Below are 20,596 nucleotides of genomic sequence, written 5' to 3'. Positions count from 1 at the left end.
CTTGTACCATGGGAGACATTTTGCTGTCCCAACCCCAGCTGGTTATCCATCCTCGCCCCGAGTATTCCACATTCATGTCCTCAAGGTAGCTTACAGGTTTAAACTAACTAATCCCTCTTCCTCCAAGAGGGTTACCTGCTGCCCTTCTCCATCTGTGAACTCCTGCACTGACTCCTCATGGTCACCTCGTGTTTGGTTGGTTGACTTTATGCTTACGGCCATTTAAAACTCCTGCACCATCAATCATTTATTGACGACCAGTATGGGTGCTAGACATTGGGAAAAAAGGAAGATTGGAATTTGATTCCTTTCTGAGAGGAATTCTAAGTTACTAGGGTGTATTTATTCCCCTATACTACCGTTGCCTAAAAATGTATTAGCCTTCCCTGATAGAAAGATGTATCTGCAGATAACAATAATGAAGGGCATAAATATCAAAATGGCACAGAAGAACAACACAGAAGACTAATTTCTCAGAGGTCACTATACAACACTTCTATTTACGTCTCATTGACCAGAATTTAGTCTCACGGCCTGATCTAGTTGTAAGGGATGCTGGGATATATATTCACTTAATGGAATGACAATGTGCCTAGATACAAATTGTGGTTATGTTCTTAGGAAAGAAGGGAAGAATGAATTTAGGGAGCCAATTAGCAATCTCTGTTACGGAAAGCATCAAATTTAGATCTGTGGTTATGGGCATCTCTGGTGGCCCCAAAAGCATCAGTAGAGAAGGACGTGGGGCAGGGAAGGAAAGACAGCAAGGGAAGGGAAGGAAGCAGCGACGTCTGTGGTTTTGGAGAATGACTAAGAACCAAAACGTGTTCACTGGCTTTAACACCTAAGAGAATATTGGAGGTGATCTTTGAGAAAGCTGTTTTATAAGAGCAATAAAGTGGACACAAAGACCTGAGATGACAAAATTACCAATATTTTCTCCCTTTTGTTGATCAAGGAACTAACAATGTATTGGAAGGGAAACACATCTGTAAAAATCATCGTTGGAATGAAAACATTGCAGCAAGTGCTACAGTAAGGGGCATAAAAGAAGTGTGGAGCACAGAGGAGGGAGGGTTGAGTCTGACTTGAAGGAGAGGGCAGAGCAGAAACTGCAACATAAAGCTCACCGATGAACAGGCAAACTGGCACTCGCCTCCGGAGTAATGCTATTTTTTCAAGTATTTCCAAGACCAGAGAGGGAGTGTTCTCTATATTTGGAAATTGTCAAATTTAGGCCATCCATCTCATTCACTCTCCATTTCATCAACTGATGCCATGCATTCATTTATTCTATAAACTCCACGAAGGCGCAGACGCCGTCTTCATCACTACGCCCCGGGCGCTTACAACAGCGCTGGCATCCGTAGTCGCCCTAAATTAACTGACCAAAGGTAGAAAGGCTAACTGGGACGTTTAAGCTGTTGCTTTTTTTCACGATTTCCAGCAGGGCTCAGAGGCCTCCGCAGGCCCAGTATGAAGAAAACACCCACGACTGGAGGCAGCACCGCCTGCTTCAAGGCACAGCCCGGGCCTACGCAGAGCAGCGGAACCCTGAAGGAGGCGGAACGGGGGAGCGGCGGAACCTGAAGGCGGCGGAATCCGAGGGCGGTGAAACTGTGAATCCGCCGGAACCAAACGGCGGCGCCCACGGAACCACCCGGACTCTGTTTGGCACGGAAGCGAGTTAGCGCCGCTTCCTGGTTGTGGGTGCGCGCCGCGGGCGGGTGTCGCCGCCGCGATGTTGCCCTACACGGTGAATTTCAAGGTGTCCGCGCGCACCCTCACCGGGGCGCTCAACGCCCACAACAAGGCGGCGGTGGACTGGTGAGGGCGCCACGCGTCGAGGCAGCCGCCGTCGGCAGTTCGCGAGGGGGAAGGGCACCGAACGGGAGGTTTCACCCCCTGGCGGATTTGGCCTCGCCAGGGCTGGGCGCCGCCCTCACACCGTGGAGGGGTTCTTTTAAATGCTGGATTGTTGTTGTTGCTGTAGTGGTAGCAATACCACGTGTCGCAACTTGCCCCGTGCAAATATACGTGCCCTCTCTCTCCCATCTTTGCTTCTCCTGGCCCCTTTCCCCGCACGTCCTTCTCTACCATCCCCTTCCCCTCTCCGCCTCTTCTCGGGTCTCGGGCCGCTCCCTGCACCGTCCCTGCCCCTGGCCTCTCTCTTCCCAGCTGTCTCTCGCTCTCATCCCTTTATTCATTCAACAGGGTGCCAAGCCCGGGCGAGGCGCCTGTTTGCTTCACCTCATTTCAGCTTTATCTTTTCACTATAAAGTAACACTGCAAGCTCTGAAAATTAATAATTAAGACAAATATAAAGCAAAATTCTGTAGCTGGGGCTGCTGGGCATGTTGGCAAGAGGACCGGAACCTCCTGTCCAGGGTTTGTCTCTGTATCTTGTTGGAAGGACAGGGCTAATCGCAGATACTAGGGAACGCGATGCCAGGCGCTTTGTGGATGCTCAGGGTTCCAGGTTGAATAAGACAAGGTGGATGCCCTGAAAGACAAGTAGGCGGCAGGAGTGTTTGCACATCCTCACGCCTCTGTATGCTTATCTCTTAGAACCTTTTTTATCCGAATGGAAAATGAATTTCAACAAGCATTTTTAAGTTTACCTCAACTTTTTATTTAAATGGGACAATGTAAAATACTGGCCTTTGGGCTTAAATAATGATTTTACTAATGGTAGTACATATTCGTTAGATTTATTTAGGATACCTCTTGGCAAGAGGGAAGTTGAGTCTTGCTTTGTTTGGTACTTAAATTTGAACGTTGCTGTTTTGTTAGGGGCTGGCAAGGTTTAATTGCTTATGGATGTCATTCCCTTGTGGTAGTGATTGATTCCAATACTGCCCAGACTCTTCAAGTTTTAGAGAAACATAAAGCTGATGTTGTCAAGGTAAGTCAAATTCTACTTTGACCCTAGAACATGTAATCTATTCTAAAGTTGTAAATATCGCTAGAATCTCATTGTCGTATGTACAAATGTTGAATAGATTTTAAATATAATAATCTGTTTGGGGTAGCCTAGTATTTCCATGTATATGACTTAATGTCAATCCAGGATGAGCTATTAAATGCTAGTTCTTAGGTCTTTTTTTTTGTTTTTTTGTTTTTTTTTTAAAGATTGGCACCTGAGCTAACAACTGTTGCCGGTCTTTCTTTTTTTTCCCTGCTTTTTCTCCCCAAATCCCCCCAGTACATAGTTGTATATTTTAGTTGTGGGTCCTTCTAGTTGTGGCATGTGGGATGCCGCCTCAGCATGGCCTAATGAGCGGTGCCATGGCCGTGCCCAGAATCTGAACCGGCAAAACGCTGGGCCACCGCATGCGAACTAAACCACTTGGCCCCGGGGCTGGCCCCTTTAGGTCATTTTAAAGCTGAAAGGAAAACGCAATTCTACCATTCACTGGACCACTCATTCCTTCATTCATTTTGCAACTTCGCATTTGCTAAGGATGTAAAGATGAAAGCCCTCAAGCAGTTCATTGTCTGATGAGGAAAGAGGAAAAGAGAACACACAAATACAGTGTGATGAGTGAGACTTGCATCATAGGCTGTGGGAAGACCAAGGAGCTACATGTCACCTAGTTGTAGGGATCAGGGGAGGGTCACAGAAGTCTTTCCCTTTTAGGGACTGGTAAACAGTGGTTAGTCAAGTGAAAAATTAGGGGAGGAGCACTACAGGAAGAAGGAAGAATACACACGAAGGTAAGTAGAGTGCATAAAGATGGCTAAAAGGAGGGATACACGTGTAGGAGTGATGAAGGAGGGGGCAGCCAGAGAAGTTCACTTGCCCTGAAAGTTTTGTAAGATCGCGAAGGAATTAGGATTTTTAAGTAGCAGATTGATATGGTCATATTTGCATTTTAGAAAAGCTCACTCGGGCAGTGGTGGAGGATCTTTTGGAGAAAGGCAAGATGAGGCAGTGAGGTCATTTAGGAGACTTGCAGTAATTTCGGGGGGAAATTCTAAGGGCGTAAAATAAAGCTGAGGCATGAAGGAGTCCTATTTAGGAGCTGCTTAAGAGGTAAACTTGATAGCCTTTATAGTAATCAGTTTTAAGGGAGAGGCAGAGAGTTGAATGACTCCAAAGTTTCTGTTTGAGTAACTGACAGTGTTGCTATGATAAGTGTGTATGAAGTCAATAAATTTAAGTTTTAACATGTGAAGTCTGAGGGATCTGGGGCAATTGAATTAGAGTGATCTGAAATTTGAGGAGAGAGGTTAGGATTGGGGGCTTTTTTTTTTGGTGGCAGCTTTATGGAGAGATTCATACCATCAAATTCACCTGGTTTTTAGTATATTCACAGAGTTGTGCAGCTGTCACCACAATCAGTTCCATAACCTCAGATGAAACCTTGTACCTGTGAGCAGTCACCCCCTTTCACCTATCCCTTGCATCCCTGGGCCACCACTAATCTGCTCTCTGTCCTGTAGCTTTGCCTATTCTGGACATTTCACGTAAACGAAATCAGGCAAGATGTGGCCTTTGTGTCTGGCTTCTTTTCATCTTGTCTAATGTTTTCAAGGGTCATACATGTTGTAGTATGTATCAGTACTCTGTTCCTTTTTATTGTTGAATAGTATTCCAATATATGAATACACCACATTTATTTACTGATGGACCTTTGGGTATTTCCCTCTATTCAGCTATTGTAAATAATGCTGCTGTGAACATTTGTGTACAATTTTTGGTGTGAACCTGTGTTTTCATTTCTCTTAAGTATATGCCTAGGAGTGGGACCACTGTCTCATATGATAACTCTATATTTAACTTTTTGAGGAACTACCAGACTGTTTTCCAAAAAGGCTGCACCATTTTCATTCCTACTAGCAGTGTATGAAGATTCCAGTTTCTCCACATCCTCACTAACACGTGTTATTGTCTGTCCTTTCCGTCTTAGCCGTCCTCGTGGGTATGAAGTGGTTCTCATTCTGGTTTGGTCTGCATTTCCCTCATGGCTAATGATGTTGAGCATCTTTCATGTGCTCATTGGCCATTTGTATATCTTCTTTGAGAAATGTCTGTTCAGTCCTTTGCCCATTTTAAAATTGCATTGTCTTTGTATTATTGAGTTGTAAGAGTTATTTATGTATTCTAGATACAAGTCCCTTATCAGATATTTGGTTGGCAAATATTTTCTCATTCTGAGTTGTCTTTCACTTTTTTGGCTGTGTCCTATGAAGCACAAAGGTTTTAATTTTTGATGTAGTCCATTTTATCTATTTTTTGTTGTTGTTGCTGTATCTAAGAAAACATTGCTTTTTCCAGTGTCAGGAAGATTTACACCTTTGTTTTCTTCTAAGAATTTTATAGCCTTAGCTCTTACATTTAGATTCTTGACCCATTTTGAGTTAATTTTTGAATGTAATGTGAAGTAGGGAAAAATAGAATTGATTTTTGTATGTCGACCTATATCCTGTGATCTTGCTAAACTCATTAGATCTAGTAATTTGCGAGGGGGGGTGTTATATAGACAATCGTTATCTGCAGATGACAGTTGTTTCATTGATAATCTGCATGTCTTCTATTTATTTTTCTTTCCATGTTGCATTTTTTAGGACCTCAACTATAATGAATAGGAATGGTGAGAGGATATTCTTGTCTTGCTCCTGCACTTAGAAGGAAAGCATTCAGCCGTTCCCCATTGTCTGATGTTAGGTATAGGATTTTTTTGAGGTTTTCATTTCTTTGAGTAGCTAAATCCAAGTTTCAGTCTGGTATTACATTCCCTTTGCCTGAAGAATTTCCTTTAAGTACATATCTAATAGTGGTTGGTTCTCTCAGCTTTTGTCTGAAAGAGTATTTCACCAGTTTGTTTTTCTTGTAGTACTTTAAAGATATCTCTTCACTGTCTTCCAGCTTGTGTAATTTCTGATGAGAAATTCTTGTGTTTGCTTCTCTGTGTGCAGTGTATTGTTCTCGTCTGGCTGCCTTCAGGATTTTCTCATCTTTGGTTTTCAGCACTTTTATTATGATGTGTTTAGGTGATTTAAAAAATATATATATACACTTCTTGGGGTATACATAAGTGAAATTCAAGCACTATGTACATATAAATATACATACACACACAATCAGTTCTTATCCATGGTAGTTTTATTCTGTAAAGTTGTTACAAACACCGAATTAGTGAATACTGAAACGTTGATTGGGTAAAACAGGGTTAGGTTCCTGGAGCCTCTAGTCACAATATTTCCATCAACTGATCAATACATAACCTTGTTTTATATGTGTTTCTGGTAAAAGACATCTTCTTTAATATATATTGTTGATTCATTAATATTGACCTCATGGCCAGCAGCACTGTAAGTCATGCCTGAGCAAAGCTTATCATGTTTTTCCCATAAGGCACTTAGGAACACTAGACAGCACTTTAGCATTGTGCATTTGAAACTGAAATCATCAACAAAAAGCACAAAGATGCAAAAAACATGGTCCTAAATAGACCACAAGAAAAGATTTGCAAATAAAATCACAAATTTCAGTGAGTAGGCAAATTCACAAATACAGAATCTGAAGATGAGGATTGACTATATACATACACGTATATATAAAATAAATATACACACACTCAAATATATACACACACATATATGCATACACATACCCCTCTACACGTTTCATTAAAAAAAACCTCTTGCCTGAGGAAAAGATGTATTACAGTAGAGCCTTAAGGCTTGTTAACAATGGAGTTCAAAAAACTTGTTGTTTCCAACTTTTTCATGAATACTATTGGAATTGGTTAGCATACTTCTCTACTTTAGCATTATGTGAGTGTTTACATGTATATACACACACGTGAGTCTTGATGCATATGTTTACATGTGTATATATTTGAAGATTCTGTGGTATTTAAGTTCGTTTATTAAACACATACTTATTGAACACCAGCTTTGGGCACTATATTAAGGTCTGGGAATTGAAATGTGAACAGCGCCCACATGATCCTGCCTTACAGTTCATGAGTTGGTGATAGGTCAAAACAAAGTAAATAAAATAATTACAAATTGTTGTGTGGTGAACGCTTTGAAGGAAACAAGCAGGATGCTGAGCTAGAAGAGCGAGGAGGTTGTGGCCAAGGAGGAGGCCAGGGAAGGCCTTGGCTCCGGGTGAGGACTGTGTTTTATTCCTGACGCTAGCTGTCAGTATTTGATGCTCAGGATTAACCCAGTTTGCACTGCAATTCCTGTGGTTTTTATTTTAGAAATCCTATTCTTATGATGTTGCTAAAAGTATGAAGTATACCTTTTTTTTTAAGAGAAAAATCTGTTAACATTTTTTGCAATTTTATGAAAAAGGGACAGCAGAGTTTTTTGTTTGCTTTTGTTTTTTCCTATTTTTCCCTCTGCAAGGTTTTTGTAGCTCTAAGGTTATCTGCTTTTAATTAGGAGAATAGAATACAGAAAAGCATTCTATTTAACAATTTAGGACTTTAGATGTTCTGCCATAATTAGATTTTATGATTGTACCATTTGGTCATACCAGTGGTCGTTACCATTTTATGATATGGTATTCTGGAGTTTTTACCCGGATTTCCCAAAATAGTAAGGCTATGTGTCATTTTTCATACTTTAAAGGCAGGGACAGAGTGATGTTTTCAAAAATACTTTTAGCTGCAACTTTTAAAAATACCATAAATAATAAAAATGTGTGACTTTCAAGATGGAAACCAGTTTCCTGTTTATTCTTTCTCAATATTTTTGTAATATGGTGTGGAATGTAGTATGGGTTCTGGTTGATGTTTTATGAAAATGATGTTTGGTTTCATCCAGTGCAGGTATATACTTGCTTTGATTTCTTCTTGATACTAGGTGAAATGGGCCAGGGAGAATTATCACCATAACATTGGCTCACCGTATTCCTTGCGCTTAGCTTCGGCTGACGTCAATGGAAAGATCATCGTTTGGGATGTAGCAGCAGGCGTAGCTCAGTGTGAGATCCAAGAGCATGCCAAACCTATTCAGGGTGAGGAAAGTCTGGCTCTGCTAAGTGTTTATAGTGATACACTTACTCTTAGAGTGGTTTTTTTCCCCATTCATTTAATTTCATCACTTCCCAGTTAACTCTTGATTGTTTAGCCTGTTCTACTGATCTGAATCTAGTTTTCTTTTCCTAATCAGCACTTTCCAATCAGTATTTCCTCACATCTCAGCTGATCTGTGCTTTGGTGAAATTTGCTAATTTCAACATCAACCTCATGCATAATGAGAAAAATTAAGCTGCTGTAAACAGTCTTGTAATCTAAGCTTAATATAAGTAAACTTGGCTGACCTGCTGTCTTGAATTAGCCCTCTGTGCTTACTTTCCATAACTGAGATTATCACAATTTTATTTTCATTTTCACATAGATGATTTGTTTTCTTGTTTGTTTGTGTTACTGACCTAAAACCAATACGGTATTCTTTAGACTCAAGGCTTTGACTGAGTGGCTCTCTTGATTGAGTAAATTTTTTAAATGACTATTTAAAAAATGTTTATTGAGTACTGTGTACTGCATACTGAACTAGATCTTTATCCTGTTTATCCTTGTGAGAAAATATGAAACACGGCCAAGTGCCATTAAGTAATTACACAGAAACATTAGGAGAATGACATTAGAGATCATGGCTAGGACAGTCTTTGACATAAAATTTTAAGTAAAGATTAGTGCAAATTACCTTGTATTTTCTTTCACATGATATTTCAGAATACTAGAAAATGTTGACCTTGAGATTCTAATGTCCAAACAGCTCATTTTTATATAAAATTAGCTTTTTCTTTGTAATCTTCACACATATCCACACATATCCACCTTTGGGGGGAGAAGAGGAATTAAGATTTTAAGGATTATGTAAAAAAGAAAAACAAACCTAAATATTAAGAACACATTAGCCAAGTGTTTTGAAGTGGGTAATTTCTGAATTCTGCCTTTATTTATCTGGTCTTTACAGATGTTCAGTGGCTGTGGAATCAAGATGCTTCCCGAGATTTACTGCTTGCTATCCACCCGCCAAATTATATTGTGCTCTGGAATGCAGATACTGGCACCAAACTGTGGAAGAAGAGCTATGCAGATAACATCCTGTCTTTTTCTTTTGACCCTTTTGATCCCTCACATTTAACTTGTGAGTACTAGTTTCTTGTGGAAAATGAGTTGAGGTATTTATAGTATAGTTATTGCTGTATGCATGGGGTATGCACAACACATATCATATATCTAATGTTAAAACGACTGAGCAAAATGGAGAAGCACATCTAGTCCATATGTCTGCAGCTCTAAATACAGATACTAAATCATAACCCCGTAGCATTTGCAGATATGTTGATAGTTGGAAATTTAAGTCTGCAAGCTAGACCGTCACTGTGTTGAATTTGTGAATAGAATTAGATTAGCCAGGGAGAGAGAGTTGCTGTGCTGTTCTAATTCAGACTTAATTAAATTTGTTTTTCTAGGAACATTTAAAGAACCTGAGTCAAGGATTTCATTTAGTCTGGCCAAATTCGGTTCTTCCTTTTTAAAAAATCTTTCTAATTCATGCCATGCGTTTTGAATGCCTTAAACAGACACACGTAAGGAACAGAATAAGCCCAAGGGAATTTTTTGTTGCAGAGGTTGTTTTTGCCAGTGTGCCTTAGATGTTGACTGAGGTCATGATCTAAAAATTAGGTTTGTTTTTAGACAGATATTTTTGTGACTAAATTATTTAGAAAATATTCTTTTTTTTTTTAAACATTGGCCCTGAGCTAACATCTGTCTCCAATCTTTTTTTTTTCTTCTTTTTCTCCCCAAAGCCCCCCAGTGCATAATTGTATATTCTAGTTGTAGCTCCTTCTGGCTTTGCTATGTGGGACACCACCTCCGTGTGGCTTGATGAGCAATGCCATGTCTGCACCCAAGATCCAAACCGGTGAAACCTTGGGCCGCCAAAGCGGAGCATACAAGCTTAACCACTTGGCCACAGGGCCAGCCCCCTAGAAAATATTCTTTATTCAGTTATCCAAGAGGTGTTTCTTGAGCTGTTACTATATGTGAGGCATGCTCTGAGAACCTGGCATGTTACCGGTGAACCAAGACAAGGATTCTTGCCTTCATAGAGTTTGCACTCTAGCGAGAGGGAGTCAGATCCTAAACTATGAGCATCATGAATTAATAAATTCTATTACGTTAAGGGACTATAAGTGATATGAAAGGTAAAGCAGGATAAAGGGAATGGGAGGGAATGGGAGTGGGGAGGTGGTTGTATTAGAAGTGTTCAAAGTAGGCTTCATTTTGGTATTTGATCAAAAACTTGAAGGAGGTAAAGGAATTAGCTATGGTAAAGAATGTTTTCCGTGGATTTGAGTGACTCAAAATGCTAACTTGTATCCACCAGCACTTATTGAGGGGTGTGTATATGTGTGTGTTGAAGGAGGAAGAGAAGGGTAGACAGGTAGAAATTAAAATGGGGAACGTGGCTGTGTAAATAAGTGCAATACAGTGTGTCTAGGGTTGGCATATGTAGATGTGTGTCTGTGACTGGATGCATTCATACTCTCACTCTCTCGCTGGTTTGCTATGAAATGCAGTGTTGTGGGAACATGGGAGGGTGGCTTAGCTGGCAGGGTCAGGGAGGGGGACATCCCACAAAAGAAGGGAACTTGAAGGATGAGTTCTGTAAGCTGGAAAGGAGACAAGGCTTCAGGCTAACTTACTGCACCTCTGTAATTTGGTTGATGAAAGCGCCATATTTTTCACAGCGTCAGTTGACCTAACGTCTTTGATTTACTGGTGTTGAATGTGCTAGGGTCATCATAACTCTTGAATACTTCTTTGTTCCTGTGCGGAAAGCAGTCTCACTAACTGTGGGGAGCCAGAGAAGAGAAGATTCTTCTGCTCAGATATGTGTGAGCATTAGTTAGCCCCAGTTCTGAGGGAGATCATATTTTTCAGTCATGAAAAGGCATAATTTGTGTTACTAAATGTGGTGCCGCCTCCTTGGCTATTTCTGTTTCCTCTACACTTAGTAAGGCACTATTAGCACTCTTCTTTTACTCTAGATTAGAGAGAAAAAGAGCGCTCCTTACACATCCTGGGGTTCAGCATGATGCTTGAGAAGAAGGAGGAAATAGATTTAGACTGGGTAGCTCATGCTAATCAAAAAAGTTAGTGTCATCAAATCAAATATTTGAACTTAGTGAAGTGTGATATGCAGAGTCTAATACGGGATTTTTTTGTTTCCTCTGTGAATTTTATATTCTGAAGTATTTGGATTTTGAAGTTATGAGGTAGAATGAGGAAAGATTTTTAATGAAAGTCCGTGCACTGAATTTATTTGAAAGAGCAAACATTTGCTCTTTCTGCCGGTAACCTTCTGGTATCTTTTTAATATAAAACATTAATTTAGAATGCTGAGCTCAGAGGCCTCTGATGAATTTTAACGGACCACCTGTTTCACTTCAGCTTGGAGAACATTCCCGATATGTTACGACTGCATAACACTGCCAGTTCTGTATTAAAATTATCGTTACTTTGCTCTCAAAATTGTACTGGAATAAAACTCTGTGCTAAACTTGATTAAACTTTAATCAGAGTTTTCCTTCTCTCAATATAGTGCTCACCAGTGAGGGTATTGTATTCATCTCAGACTTCTCTCCAGCCCGGCCTCCCTCAGGCCCTGGGAAAAAAGTCTATATTTCCAGCCCACACTCCAGCCCAGCCCACAACAAGCTGGCTGCAGCCACAGGGGCAAAGAAGGCTCTTAATAAAGTGAAAATCTTAATCACTCAGGAGAAACCTAGGTAAGTTACAAGTGTAAACTAACACCAGCGTTCATTCATTTATTCAGCATTTATCTATTTATCATCTATTCATGAAAACATCGTTGTTGGAGAAGTACTAAGATTGATTTTCTTCTTCATCTCACCCTTTCTTGTTTCTCATTTTGAATTTATAAGAGGAAAAATGTTTTTGTCTCCTCCCTAAGAAGAGATTCAGCATTTAACATGATTCCTTTGTTTCTGCAAATTATGCTAAACTCCCCCCATTGATTTTTACAGATTAAAATTTTTGCTACTGATTTTTACTTCTGAAAATCTGAGGTGAAGATTCTAAAATTGTGGCTATTGAATATATTAAAAATTTGGGGACAAAAGCTGGATTTTCCTTTTAAATACATTTTCCTGACTTAAACGCTGTGCAATCTCATTAGCCAGTAAATATGGGTATTTCTCTTATGCTTATAAAGAAGTTTCCCTTACTGGTTAAGGGCCAGGATTCTAGGGAAGCTGTAGCTATATGACTCAAAAAATTCTTTAATCTTGCTCACATTTCACTCTCCCAATCTCTAGAATAATGTTTTAAGGATTTCACAGGGTTCTTGTATGGATTAATAGATATCATAACTTAAGAATTTAACAGTGTGTGATAACTTAGTAAGCATTCATTTGGTAAATGCTAGCTATTATTTATTTCAGAAATTGCAACTGAATAAGTTTTGTTTGAAGTAACTAATTTTATGCATTAGAAATAGGTTTCTGCCTTTTTTCCTACAGCTATGATTGTTCTTAAATTTTTATTGCTTTGGCAGTTGTTTTTTTTTGGCATTCTTTTTGAAAAAGCCTTTATTTTTAATGTGCTAAGATTATCCTATCTAGACTTTGTGGGTCATTACCTGAAAAATATATGGTAAAATACAAATTGCTCTACAAATACATTCCGAATTTAAATGTAAATAGCATTTTTATATTTTAAACCATAAGCTGGTTAAGGTCACTAATTTATCCCCCACCCTATGCCAAAATAATTTGATTTCTCCTTAAATATCTTAAGAGGGCTTTCTATTTTTCATTGATTCTTCCATAAATAAATATTTTGTAGTCTAAATAGTTTTATGTTATGATTTATATATGTTATATTTTCTCTCACATGAATCGTGTGTTCATCTTGAGTATTGGGGAAATGCATTCTTCATCCCTTCAAATAGAACTGCTGTGGGTGCTTTCACATAGATTATTACGGGGAAATGCAGTCTTCATCCCTTCAAATAGAACTGCTGTGGGTGCTTTCACATAGATTATTACGGGGAAATGCATTCTTCATCCCTTCAAATAGAACTGCTGTGGGTGCTTTCACATAGATTATTACGTGTAATCTTACTACAATCCTGGGGAGTAGTACTGTGCCCATTTTATAAATGAGGAAATTGAGTCCTGTGTTGTTTTAAATACGGTTCTCATGCTCACCCAACTAGGAAATGGTAGAGCCAGGATTTTAATGCACTCTACATCCCTCTCTCTAATCCTCTGATCTAACTTTATTTTAAACTTCAAAACTGTTTAATAAAATTATTATGTAAAAAGAAAATAGTACATAATTATATGTCTATTCCTATTGAAATATATTTAATACAAAAATGTGATTAAATATATACAACAATCACAAATTACTAAAATGATTTTTGAGACTTTAAGGGTCTTTCATATCATTTCATTTATGTTATTTACACAGAAGAAAATGCTGTGATAAGTGGACAGATACTCTACTTTGTTTCAAAAAAGGTTTGAGACAGCTTAAAAGTGAATGAAGGCAGAGTAGAGGAAGTGACTTGCCCAAGGCCATGCAGATAGTCCGTTGACTCTTATCCAGCAGCCCAGCCCCAATTGCCCTAAATGCTTTTCTTTTAATCTTGAGTCTTGATTTCAGCAGTCTGTCTAGTACTTCTAATTGCAAAATAAAAATAAAACTCTGTCTTAAGAATACCAGTATATTATTGTCACTCACCATCTCATATCATAGACTTACTACTTTAAATTTTTCAAAAGTTTAGAAACACATCTGTTTCCAATCTATATATTACAATTTGGAGTTTGACACATAGGAGAGGTCTTAAGTTTTAGATGCTAACCCATGTTGGTCATTTCAGGAAACATTCTCATTGACAGTTATTAATGTGGAGAGTTCAAAATTCAATCCTTTATTAGCTTTTTCTGACATGAATAAAGTCTTCGACTCATTTCTCAACGCCTAAAGTAAATGTTTACTTTTTTCAGTGCTGAATTCATGACTCTTAATGATTGCCTTCAGTTGGCATATCTGCCTTCCAAAAGGAATCACATGTTGTTACTCTATCCTCGAGAGATTTTAATCCTTGACCTTGAGGTGAATCAAACAGTGGGTGTGATTGCAATAGAACGAACAGGAGTTCCATTTCTGCAGGTATCTACAATTTATGAATTATATCACCGGAAGTTGATTATGAATGTTATATAGAGGAAACCATAATCTTGCAAAAATCTGTAGTTCTAATTTCTCTTTTCTATTTATTTAAAGATTAATAATGTTATTTTACATCCCTTATTTTTCTGCACTTTTGATTGGTTTGATTTACTAGAAATTCTTCTGACTGATCTGGAGATATTTACTGAACTATTTAATTACGTGGATAAAAGCAAATTTTGTAGGATTATAAACGGATTTTTAAAATTTTTATTTAGTTTTAAAGCTTGGGGGTTATGTATTTTGTTTTTCTTTTGTTTTGTTTTTTGCCCATATGAGTGTCACTCTACATACTTTTTAATCTATTGTGTTTTTAAAAATAAATACATCATTTGTTTAAAGGTAATACCCTGCTTTCAGCGTGATGGTTTATTTTGCCTACATGAAAATGGGTGTATAACCTTGCGTGTTCGAAGATCTTATAATAGTGTTTTTACCACTTCAAATGAGGAACCAGGTGAGTGTATATCTCACAATAATGTTAAATACGTTCTTCTTCAGAATTATTTTATAAAGCTTCCTGTGGCAAGTACCAGCCAAAGCATAGAGTTAATGACAGTCCTTGCCTTGAGAAAATAGAATATGGTTGTAATATGGGGCATAAAAAAGCACAAGCCCAAAATTCATCTCTTGATGTTGTCATATCGCACCTCTATATACAACAAGGAAAGTAATATTTTGTAATTCCTTCTTGATTGTATCCGTGAGCCAAGTAGATGTTATCTTTCGTGAATTTTTCTTTAATACCCAGTCCAACCTTGTATATCCTTTATTGTTCCACCCCCTTGCCTTCTCCCCTGCTCTAGGAATGTCCATGGTAAAGTGACAGGTTAGTAAGTCTCCAGGACATTCAGTTGTCAGTTTTAGTCTTATCCTGGAGAATAAAAATGTTTTGGTGAAATGATGTACTACATAAAGGTAAAAGTGACTTCCATGTCTTTTGTAAAGTACAGTTATTTTCAGGCTTAGTGTAGATCACTGTGAATTATGATGGTCTCTAGTGCACTGTTCATTATTTAATCATATATCACTGCTGATCCTTTTTCAAAGTATTTCCTTTATTTTAAAGACATTAAAAAATAAGCTATTTTGATTATAGTCATTATTTTGGAAATTAAACTTGGTTTGGACAGTCATTAAGTGAATTATCTTTATATTCTGAAGAAATTAGTAAGTATAAAAAGGAAGGCCATTCTTGACAAACTTTGCATTAGTGAAAGAATGATATGCTTTGTCGTTGAGGTTAAACTAAAACAAATAGTAGTGATATTGGTATGGTTGCTGTCTGATATTTAAAAGAAAGACCATACTATGCTCAGATCCAGATCCTGTCCAGGAGCTTACCTATGATTTACGAAGCCAGTGTGATGCAATCAGGGTGACAAAAACGGTGCGTCCCTTCAGTATGGTGTGTTGTCCTGTCAATGAGAACGCAGCTGCCCTCATAGTGAGTGACGGCAGGGTCATGATATGGGAACTGAAGTCTGCTGTTTGTAATCGAAATTCACGGAACAGGTAAATGGATCAGTAGGATCTCTGTTTTGTTTTGTTTTCTGTTTCCTCTTTTTTTTTACATTACCAGAATCGTAAAAATAGCAGGGACATTTTTCTATAAAAAATATTTTTAAAGTGCTAATTAAGACTTTCAGTTATTAGGGAATTATATACACCTGTTAGAGATATTTCACGTATTGGTAAGATGAATAAATACTGTAAAAAGAGATAGAATGCCATGATCTGAAATTAGTAATTGGAGTTACTGACATGCAATGCAGGTTTTAAGTGTGTAAAAACCACCTAATTGTTATGTCTTTGCAGTAGTTCTGGTGTGTCCCCCTTGTATTCACCAGTGTCTTTCTGTGGAATTCCTGTAGGAGTGCTACAGAATAAACTCCCAGACCTCTCCTTAGATAACATGATTGGTAAGCTGCTTTTTTCCTGTAACTTTCATGTTAGGTATTCTTTTTGAAGGGCAAAATTAATCGACTCACAGATTGCAGTTATTATAAAGTCAAAAGTTAATACTTGAGAAAACTAAAACGTGGAATCATTCTTTCCTAAATAAATCAGAGAGGTATAAAATGTTTAAGCATAAAAGCGCCCGAAGTAGTATAGATTGGCATTATAGTGTGGGAATTAGAAAATGTTCCTTCCTGAGAGACTGATCTACATGCAGGAGGTGACAGTAGGCGTCTGGGTGGTGGATACAGCCCTTGCTGAGCCAGGCATCCCTCCTCTCGGCCTTCGTGCTCCCTGGTCCCCCAGCTCAGAGGTGGATACCTGCTTCCTCTCTCCCCCTTCTACTCCCAAGTCAAAATTCAGCTCAGGTGTTGCTCTTTTCATCTCTCAAGCCTGATTTAAATGTTCTTTTGTGGTCCCTAATAGTTATCAGCTGATAGTAATTGTGATTTTACTTGTCTATTTCCTCCTTTAAGTTAGAAGCTCCCCAAGGGTGGGACAGTGTTTGATTCAACTTTGTATCTCCAGCACGGGGCCTTGCACATTCTAGATGTGCAATAAATGTTTACTGAAGGAATAAGTAACAGAGCAATATTAGAAAAGACTATTTTAACTTTTTGACATATATTTTTTTATTTTCATGTTGGGGATTCTTTCAACACATGTTTATTTGCAGATAAAATAATGTTTCAAAGTTATTTAATTATTATAGAGTCAGTATATATTAAAGGTAGAATGAGCATTTTTTATTTCAAATAGTATACAGCTAGAAATTGTGAACATGCCGAGCAATTTTGATGTCTGATTCTTTAAAAAGGTGGCTGTGGTTTAGAAAGGATTTTCTGTATCATTTGTTCTTCCATGATGTAGTTGAAAATAGAGATTATTTACTAGGTCTTTTTGTTTAAATGCTAGATAGGTAATATACTAGAACATTTCCTTAGTACTCTTCTTAATCAGAGATGACATTGGGTGCTTAATGCTGTGTTAGGTGCTGTGCTAAATGCTCTGTGTATTACCTCAACAACCCTGGAAGGTAGGTGATATTATCATCATTTCCATTTTATGTGTGTGGGAACTGAGACCCAGAGAGATTGAAAAAACTTGCCCAAAACCACACAGCCGGTAAGTGGGAGAGCCAAAATATGAGCCCCGTCATCTGAGTCTGGAGCCTGCTCCTTGCCATGGCCTCCAGTCCTGGCTGCTCCCCTGTCATCTGAGGCAAGACCTGACGTCTCCAGGCCTTGGTTTTCTCATAATTCCTGCCAATTGTAAAATCCTTTCACTCAATGACACTAACTTTTATATTTAAAATTGTTTCTCTTCACCTTCCAGACATAAATCCATATGAGGAAGTTTAGACACATAATTGTTTTGCAAAATTCATTTTATCAGTAACACAATTTTCTGAGTTATTTGACCTTGTCTGCGCTTAATATAGAATATTAAAGTGAAAAGAATTATAAACACCCATGAACAGAACTAATCAGTCATATGAGGCCCATAGGAGGTTGAAATTTTATGCTGTTTAGGTAACTAAATGATAATAAATTACATTTTCTAAGAGCCAAAAGGATACAGATTGTATAGCAGTTCTTGACAATGTAGTTGATTTAAAAGTATTAAATAAGTAAAGCTTTGTTACTTGAAAACATTTTAATTAAAACTTTTAATTAAACTTTTAATTTGAAATTCACTGTGTACTTAGTGATAATGGAAAGCAATTCAGTTAAATACAGAGGCCTGATTTATCTTCATTGGGTAAAGACTGCTGCTTGTTAAGGCCTGATCTGCCCCATCTTGTGAGTTGTCTCTTAGAGAAGACGCTTGGAGGAGGAGGAGGCAGTTCCTGGAGTCAGCTCCAAGCTGCCAGGGTTGGTAAACCTGGTGCCTACCTGTGGAACTTCCCATTCCTTTAGAGCCCATCTTTTGTTACCGAAGATTAATATCAATTGTATGGCTGATCGTAAGAGATCATTTTATTTGGATTAAATTGGTGGTCATTTTTTCTGTGTATCTTACAGATTTTAAAATAACATTATTATTGAATCAATTTTACAGCCTCAAAAGGTTACACTCAGAATCCCATCTCCCATTCCTAGTAATTATTTACATTTTTTCCTTTCACAGTATGTGTGCATATACGTATATATACACTCACACGTATTCTTTATTATGTACTTTTGATAACTTCAGCACGGTATTCAATAATGGTTTATACGAAGAAAATTTATATACCCTGTTTAGTGATGGTTTTCATTTTGTTATATTCTTCATATTCACATTTTCATTATAATGGTTTTTATTCGAGTCCTCTTTTTAGTTTGAGACTTGATAAACTAAGTACAAATGCTGTATCTAAAAATAATACCATTTAAGAGAACTCTCAACAGTGACAGTGTGTATATTATGTATTAATATATACGTTTTTATATTTATTTTACATGTTTATATATAAAGTAATTATAAAGCTTAAATTTTGTAATTTCGTCGACACATGAAGATTTCGTATCAGAAAGCCAGATGAGTCCTTTGAACCTGCTGTTTGTGATTACCAATCTTCTGTGCAGTTTACACAGTGCATCAGATTGAGAAGTAGCACTTTAGAAAGGCGCTCAGACAGGAATGAGCAGCAGCCGCCCACTCCATGGAAACACTTCTCTAACCCCAGTCCTCTTGATTTGCCTTTGGTGCCCTAATACCAGGAACTTTGGCTGAAACTGTTTCTTAGAAAACAAAGGTCCCTGAATTCCAGGTAGCAGTCCTCTGGAGTAATCTATCCTGTGAGATGTCAGATGATGCAGTTTAAGTCCCATAGCCAAGTTCAGAGCCATTGTGTGGCAAAGTCCCTACAGTGCCACATTACACCTTCTGGACTTGAATATGCTCTTCTAGGCCTGCCGAGTCTTTCCTAGACCTGAAGAGTGTTTCCACTGAAAAGTTTCTTAGATTTTTAAGATCAGCACACTTTATAATTAATATATTTGTATTTTTCATTACAAATCAGGGCAAAGCGCAATTGCTGGGGAAGAACAACCCAAAGGCTCCATTCTGCAGGAGGTGCACCTCAAATTCCTGCTGACGGGGCTGCTGTCAGGGCTGCCCTCGCCGCAGTTTGCCATCCGAATGTGCCCGCCGTTGACCACAAAAAACATCAGGATGTATCAGCCACTGCTTGCTGTTGGTGAGGATCGGACCTGTTCTTTCATTCTTTATGCTTGTTTTATATTTTATAAGATAGTTAAGTTTCCTAGTTACTGGAAAATCCTTTATTCTCTTTGAGAATGCTTTAAGAGGAGGAAGAGGCTGAGTGAAATCATGTAAATACTCATCTTGAAATACTTTTTTTCCTGTCCTTTTAATCTTTTTAGTTACTCATTTTTAATCACAATGGTAGCATCCACCTGACACTGGGTGATAGAGACCCTGACACTGGGCGCGTTTCTGAAATGCCAGGATAGTCCCTGTGTGAGGCCAAATCCGACTCCTTGTCATTTCTTGGACCACTTTTGGCTCTTTCCGGGCATGTCATTTTGTATTGGATTTTTGTTAACTAACAGTATAGTCGTAGTTAATAGTTTAATAACAGCAGTGGTCTTCATTTGCTAGGAATTGTATCCTAAACATTGTTTAAAGTGGCTATCATCTCTGTAAAGATTTGCCTTTTGGGTTGAAATTGCGTATTTTTATGTTGTAGATAGAAAAATTGGTCTGGATTTCAACTTACTGTTACATTAATTTCATGGTAATGTGAGTAACCTAATTTCCTTTATAGAGAAAACCAAATTTTAATTTGGTATTAAGTATATAAGGTTAAAATATATTTCTCTAAAATTTTGAAAAATACTGTATTTGTTTGAAATTGTCAACATTTGTTAAAGATGCTATTGCTTAGCTTCTGGCTTCCTCCCCAGGTCTACAAACATGTGATTTGTGGTTGTTTTTTTCTTTCTAAAATGAAAACCTAAGCACATTTATTTTGTTACTAGTATACGTCTCAGCTTAATGGCTGACTTGTGAGTGCTAAAGGCTCATTTGAATATTACTATTTGACATTATTCTTATTTTCTCATTTATCCGTTACTGTCTTCTGAAAGTGATTTGAATTTACAGGTTTAGTAGTCCATGTGTACATATGTTCAGATTTATGTAAATGCAGATAAATGTTTAATTTTTGCTTTAGAAACTATTGATCTGTATTAAACCTCTTATAGAGATTTTAATTAGGATATCTCAACGTACATTGTATGTACATGCATATACATTGTCATATACCTAATTTGTCGGTTAGGATTTTGTCATGTTCTTGGAGAAAATTACTTCTTGGGATAACTAGATAATAAGAGCTAAGTCAGGGTCTGAGATTTCCATTGTGGAATAAGTTGTATTAT

The 20,596-nt window shown here is 37.9% G+C and overlaps 1 protein-coding gene across 3 annotated transcripts in view; it reads left to right on the top strand.

Annotated features, from left to right (window-relative positions):
- The first annotated feature begins 1,565 nt into the window (after positions 1-1,565).
- Positions 1,566-20,596, top strand: part of WDR11 (WD repeat domain 11) — a 57,425-nt gene continuing 38,394 nt past the window's right edge. For 2 of the 3 annotated variants that reach the window (XR_011436211.1, XM_070259686.1), the window contains exons 1-10: positions 1,566-1,827; positions 2,794-2,905; positions 7,825-7,978; positions 8,944-9,117; positions 11,584-11,770; positions 14,021-14,186; positions 14,589-14,703; positions 15,566-15,761; positions 16,065-16,168; positions 19,213-19,389. Coding sequence is in view for 2 of the 3 variants with exons in the window: in XM_070259686.1 (XP_070115787.1) it covers positions 1,742-1,827; positions 2,794-2,905; positions 7,825-7,978; positions 8,944-9,117; positions 11,584-11,770; positions 14,021-14,186; positions 14,589-14,703; positions 15,566-15,761; positions 16,065-16,168; positions 19,213-19,389 (1,471 nt within the window). In the remaining variant the exon portion in view is untranslated. The remainder of the gene's footprint in view (positions 1,828-2,793; positions 2,906-7,824; positions 7,979-8,943; positions 9,118-11,583; positions 11,771-14,020; positions 14,187-14,588; positions 14,704-15,565; positions 15,762-16,064; positions 16,169-19,212; positions 19,390-20,596) is intronic. The other variant, XM_070259691.1, reaches the window with a different exon arrangement.

This window comes from Equus caballus, chromosome 1 (genome assembly GCF_041296265.1).
Source record: "Equus caballus isolate H_3958 breed thoroughbred chromosome 1, TB-T2T, whole genome shotgun sequence".
NCBI lineage: Eukaryota > Metazoa > Chordata > Mammalia > Perissodactyla > Equidae > Equus > Equus caballus.
The sequence above is the reverse complement of the archived record's forward strand: the minus strand, read 5'-3'. Positions and strand labels throughout refer to the sequence as shown.